At 50.0% G+C, this 5095-nt stretch overlaps 1 protein-coding gene across 2 annotated transcripts; it reads left to right on the top strand.

Annotated features, from left to right (window-relative positions):
• Window positions 1-360: 360 nt before the first annotated feature.
• Window positions 361-4370, top strand: LOC141548265 (uncharacterized). Of its 2 annotated transcripts, XM_074277028.1 has the most exons (3): window positions 361-705; window positions 1505-2116; window positions 3363-4370. In XM_074277028.1, the coding sequence occupies exons 2-3, from the start codon at window positions 1583-1585 to the stop codon at window positions 4275-4277; spliced, it is 1449 nt and encodes a 482-aa protein (XP_074133129.1). In that variant the 5' UTR covers window positions 361-705; window positions 1505-1582; the 3' UTR covers window positions 4278-4370. The 2 variants fall into 2 exon arrangements, with proteins under 2 accessions (XP_074133129.1, XP_074133127.1); XM_074277026.1 differs by lacking the exon at window positions 361-705 and having other exon boundaries at window positions 1257-2116.
• Window positions 4371-5095: the final 725 nt, after the last annotated feature.

The raw sequence follows: 5095 nt of genomic DNA, 5'->3' as shown, positions 1-5095 counted from the left end.
GCATCGCCTCCCCGATGGCACGGGCCTCTTTGAGAGTGAGGGACAAACGACAACCCCAAATAAAAAGGATCAAGATCTTCCAGTCCTGTGGTGCAAACCAAGATAAGTTACTTTGTGATGGGTTTAGAGGAAGAAATCAGGACTTTTGGTGAATGTTGCTGGGAAAAATTTGTTGACACTATTCCCTGAAGGGACGTGGGCAGTTTCCTTTCCCTTCCATTTGGACAGAACACAGGAACCTGATGCCCTGTTTTGTTACTGCTTATGTGCCTTGGTGTTTTCTTTTTAAAAATGAATTGATTCATTTTGTTTAAACCCACCAGCCCCGTGATCCCATGTGGTTTCTGAGCAAGGCAAGTTAAACGAGTGAAGCAAATGACAGTGGAAGGTGTCTTGAATTGGGCTTCAGGGGACCCTAGTCCAAATCCTAGCTCTTCCACTTATTTTTGTGACCTTAGACAAGTCACTCTGTCTCAGGCCTCAAGTTTCTTCATCTATAAAGGGAGACAGTTGGACTGGATGGCATCTAAGCTCCTTTCCAGCTGTGGTCCTATGACTGTTGCCTGACCTTTATCGCATGTGGCTGTTAGTGGACCGATTTGCAATTTTTTTTTTCCTTTTTAAAGAAGCGCGTACCCCCAACTGTGCCCTGCGTAAGAACTCGGATCGCTCCGTAAAGGATTTTTGAGCGTGAAATTTCTTTTGGTGAGTAATATAGAGAGACTCCTGGCTTTAGGAAATAAAATGCTCAGAATATATAGTTCAGTGAGAGGGCAAAGAGTAAATAAGCTTTCCCTTCTGTCCTAGTCAGGTTGACAAGGAGCCAAATCTAGAGATGAGAAATTAGTGGCTATATTAATGTCCATTAGAAGTCTCTCCGTTAAGTATATGAAATTATGCTTATGTCAAAAGTTCCCTTTTTCCCAGTGGTGAGGAGACCCTTGGGAATGGAATTCTCAGAGCTGACAGGTGGCTTTAAGGAGCCCTCATCTAAGTAACTTATTTAGACTAATCATTATTGTGGCGCTGGTGAGGAAACCAAAATTATCCTGTGATGTCACATGCAATCCCTCCTGTTGAGCAATGTAAAGACTACTAGCTTTAGGGAACAGGATGATGCTTTGTATATCTATAGCTCAGTGCGAAGGCAAAAGGTCAGTTCGTTTCCCTCCTGTGCCCGTCCTGCTGACAGGGAGCCAACTCTGGAGATAAGAACTCCCTAACAATGTTACTATCCATTAGAACTCTGTTCGTTCATTGTATGAAATTATGCTCATATGTCCACTTGGGCTTTTCACAGCACTGAGCAGAACATTATGAATGGGATTTTCAGAGCTGACAGGTGGCTTTAAGGAGTGCTCGTCTCAGAAACGTATTTAGCCTAATCATTACTGTGGTGCTCACTAGGAAACCAAAATCATCCCGTGATGTCAGGGCTAGGAAACTGGAGACACCATTATGATGTCCTAGGCTTACTTTAAGTTTCTTGTAAACTGTCTTTTAGCCTGCTTACTTGCTGAAAAGCCTGAGCACATTTGATGACCGGAGCAGTGTAAAAACAGCGAAGAGTGAAAGATTAAACATGGATTCGGACACATCTGAATCCGAAGAAAATTTCCCTGGAGGTGAACCCCTTGACACAGAGCAGAGCAGCAATTCTACTTTTTCTTCTGCACCTCCAGAGGAAGGTGAGATACCAATTATGGATGCTGACCTGCGGGCTCTGGTTGAAGAAAATGCTTTTCAGGCTCTGACCGAAGGACCTTTGGCAAAAAGAACATGCTTTTCATTTTCCACTGAAAGTCTGGCCATGGAAGAAAGTGAGTTTTTCTCCCTTACCTTTCCGAGAAAGCTTTGGAAAATAGTTGAAAGCGATCGCTTTCAGTCAATTTATTGGAATGAAGATGGGACCTGCATAGTAATAGATGAGGAGCAGTTTAAGATAGAGATTTTAGAGAAGAAGAGCGCCATCAGGATCTTTGAAACAGATTGCATGAAGAGTTTCGTTCGCCAGCTGAATCTCTACGGCTTCAGCAAAGTCCGGCAAGACGTGGAGAGGTCTGCCTCCCTGCAGGAATTTTTGGTGGAAGAAAGAGCAGCTTATCCATTAAACAAGGTAACTTCAATAAGCTGTGATGGGACTGATTAATTCAACTGATTCATTTCATGTCACTGATTTCAGGAAGGAGCTTACTTTTGCTCTCTTGTGTTTCCAATGCAAAAAGGAAGTTTATTTTGAGCAGGAGAGATTGACCCTGTAATCTGAAGTGGGCAAATTCTGATTTCTATAGCATGAGGCCTACGGTGGCTCTCTCTGCTTTGGCTCAATCCATTGCTCTGAAACTCGCTTGCCTTTTGAGAAATGCCTTTCTAGAAAGTATTTTAAGTGTGAGTTGATTCTGTTTATTATATAAACATATATATATATATATATATATATATATATATAATATGATATGATGTTATATATAATAGTTAGCGAATACTAATTAACTCAACTAATAACAACATATAATACTATTACTATTATAATATCACATTATATACTGACGGTTAGCATGAATGCTGTGGGTGATAATTTTCATTAGAATCAGCCCATTAATCTTGGTAGAGTGCTGAAGTTGGGCTCGGAGCAAGTATTTCAGTGCAATAACATGGCACTTTGAATTCTGGGCACTGGAGAGTGATAGCACATTGAAATAGTGCATAATTAAGAAGCATTCCAACTTGCTGGCCACTAATCCGCAGAGTTTTGCAGGGTTTGCCCCAAGGCTTTCCCACTGGTGAATTAGGGACTCTTCTGTGATCTTGTTTTAAGTCTACCCTGCCTTGACCAACACTTTTTTATTGATTTATTTATTCCTTCCTTCCTTCATCATTTATTTCTTTATTAGTTAGTTAGTTAGTTTTTTGACCAAGAGTTTTGAAAAGCAATGTCCACGCGTTGAGCCTAAATCTGCTAACCTGGGAAGTTTTAGGGAGATGCCTCTAGGGCATGGGGTTCTCAAGCTTTCCGACTCAGGATCTTCCCAGTATTAAAAAGCCATGTTCTTTCTGTGGGTTCTCCATATAGCTTTTGACCACGTTCGAAATAAAAACGACTTTTAGGGAGCCTTCCAAAGAGTTTCAGCCCCTCCCCAGCCCCCCCCCCCGACTCTCCGGACCACCCTTTGGAGGACCCCTGCCCTAGAGAGTGAAATGAAGGAGGCAGCCAGAGGCGAAGGGTCGGGAGACCAAGGGGGTCGCTAGCTCCCCCCAATGCGGGGCTGTCCCGGAGGAGCGCCAGCCGGATTTGGGTTGCTAGCAACTTTTCCTGGGCTGTGTGGGATTTAAAGTGCTGTTTTGTTCTTTTGCTTTTGCAGTTGCAGCTGTACAGCAATCCGTGTTTTAAAAGAGGCTGCCCTCAGTTGCTCTCAAAAATGAAGCGCAGAGTGGGGGTGAAAACCACGAGCGGCCAGCCTTCCTTGCCCAACCAGAGTCCCGGCGAGAGCTCCGTCCAAGAGCCTCAGCCTGAGCCGGAAGACCAGAAATGTGTCCCCACTGGCAAGTCTGCGAGGAAGCGCAGCCTCTCGGCCGCCGCAGCCTCCACCTCTGGTTCCTGTGCCTCTCCTTCTGACTCCGCCTCTGCCTCTACCTCGGCCTCCGCTTCTACCTGGGCCTCCACTTCTGCCTCCACTTCTGCCTCCACTTCTACCTCCGCCTCCGCCTCCGCCTCCGCCTCCACCTCCGTCTCCACTTCTTCTGCCACCGCTCCCGCCTCTTGTCTTGCTCCCGCCGTGGCTTCTACTTCCAGAGAGCCGGAGCCCAGAAGCGTGGAGGGGAAGCCGGGCGGCGGAAAGAAGGCCGCTCCGGGGAGCGGCGCGGCGCTGGCGCGCGGGGGCTTCTCGGCCGGCCCGTTCCTGAGCGGGGCCCCCCCGGCGCCCGTCAGGTTCAGCCACTTCGGCCCCTTCCACCTGCCCCCCATGATGGGCCCCCCTCCCCTGCACCGCGAGGGGCTGGCCGCCCAAGCCTCCCTGTTCCACGCCCTCCAGAACGGCTCCCTGCGGCCCGTGATGTACCCGGCCATGTATTCCGAGGTGACCGCCTTCCAGGCGCACGTGGCCGGCGTGCTGCCCTTCTGGGGCCCGTGCTACTCCATGCCCATGGTGACCACCACGTCGGCCGTGTCCGTGTCCGTGCCGGCCGAGCCCCGCCCGCCGCAGTACCAGCACTGCCCCGGCTGCACCTGCAACTCGCGCGGCGGCCCGCCCCCCGACTGGGATCCCCGGCGCAACTGATTCCCGGGCCGCCCCACCCCCGCCGCGGCGCCCTTCTTTTCCAGAGGCCCGGCGATAAGCATCGGTGTGAACAATAAAATTTATTGCTTCCAGTCGGGTTTTTCGTCTTTCTCTCCGTTAACTCCGCCGGCGGCGACTGGAGGGGAAGGAAGTGGGGGCAGAGAGGGTGAGCAGAGATTGTGGCCAGGGAAATGCGGAAACAGGCTTGGCAGGGAGAGATTACAGGCAGGGAAATGGGGGGAGAGATGTGGGGGCAGAGATTGTGGCCAGGGAAATGGGGGGAGAGATGTGGGGGCAGAGATTGTAAGCAGGGAAATGGGGGGAGAGATGTGGGGGCAGAGATTGTAAGCAGGGAAATGGGGGGAGAGATGTGGGGGCAGAGATTGTAAGCAGGGAAATGAGGGGAGAGATGTGGGGGCAGAGATTGTAAGCAGGGAAATGAGGGGAGAGATGTGGGGGCAGAGATTGTGGCCAGGGAAATGGGGGGAGAGATGTGGGGGCAGAGATTGTGGCCAGGGAAATGGGGGGAGAGATGTGGGGGCAGAGATTGTGGCCAGGGAAATGGGGGGAGAGATGTGGGGGCAGAGATTGTGGCCAGGGAAATGGGGGGAGAGATGTGGGGGCAGAGATTGTGGGCAGGGAAATGCGGGAACAGGCTTGGGAGGGAGAGATTACAGGCAGGAAATGGGGGGAGAGATGTGGGGGCAGAGATTGTGGCCAGGGAAATGGGGGGAGAGATGTGGGGGCAGAGATTGTGGCCAGGGAAATGGGGGGAGAGATGTGGGGGCAGAGATTGTGGGCAGGGAAATGCGGGAACA

Source organism: Sminthopsis crassicaudata, chromosome X, assembly GCF_048593235.1.
Source record: "Sminthopsis crassicaudata isolate SCR6 chromosome X, ASM4859323v1, whole genome shotgun sequence".
NCBI lineage: Eukaryota > Metazoa > Chordata > Mammalia > Dasyuromorphia > Dasyuridae > Sminthopsis > Sminthopsis crassicaudata.
The sequence above is the reverse complement of the archived record's forward strand: the minus strand, read 5'-3'. Positions and strand labels throughout refer to the sequence as shown.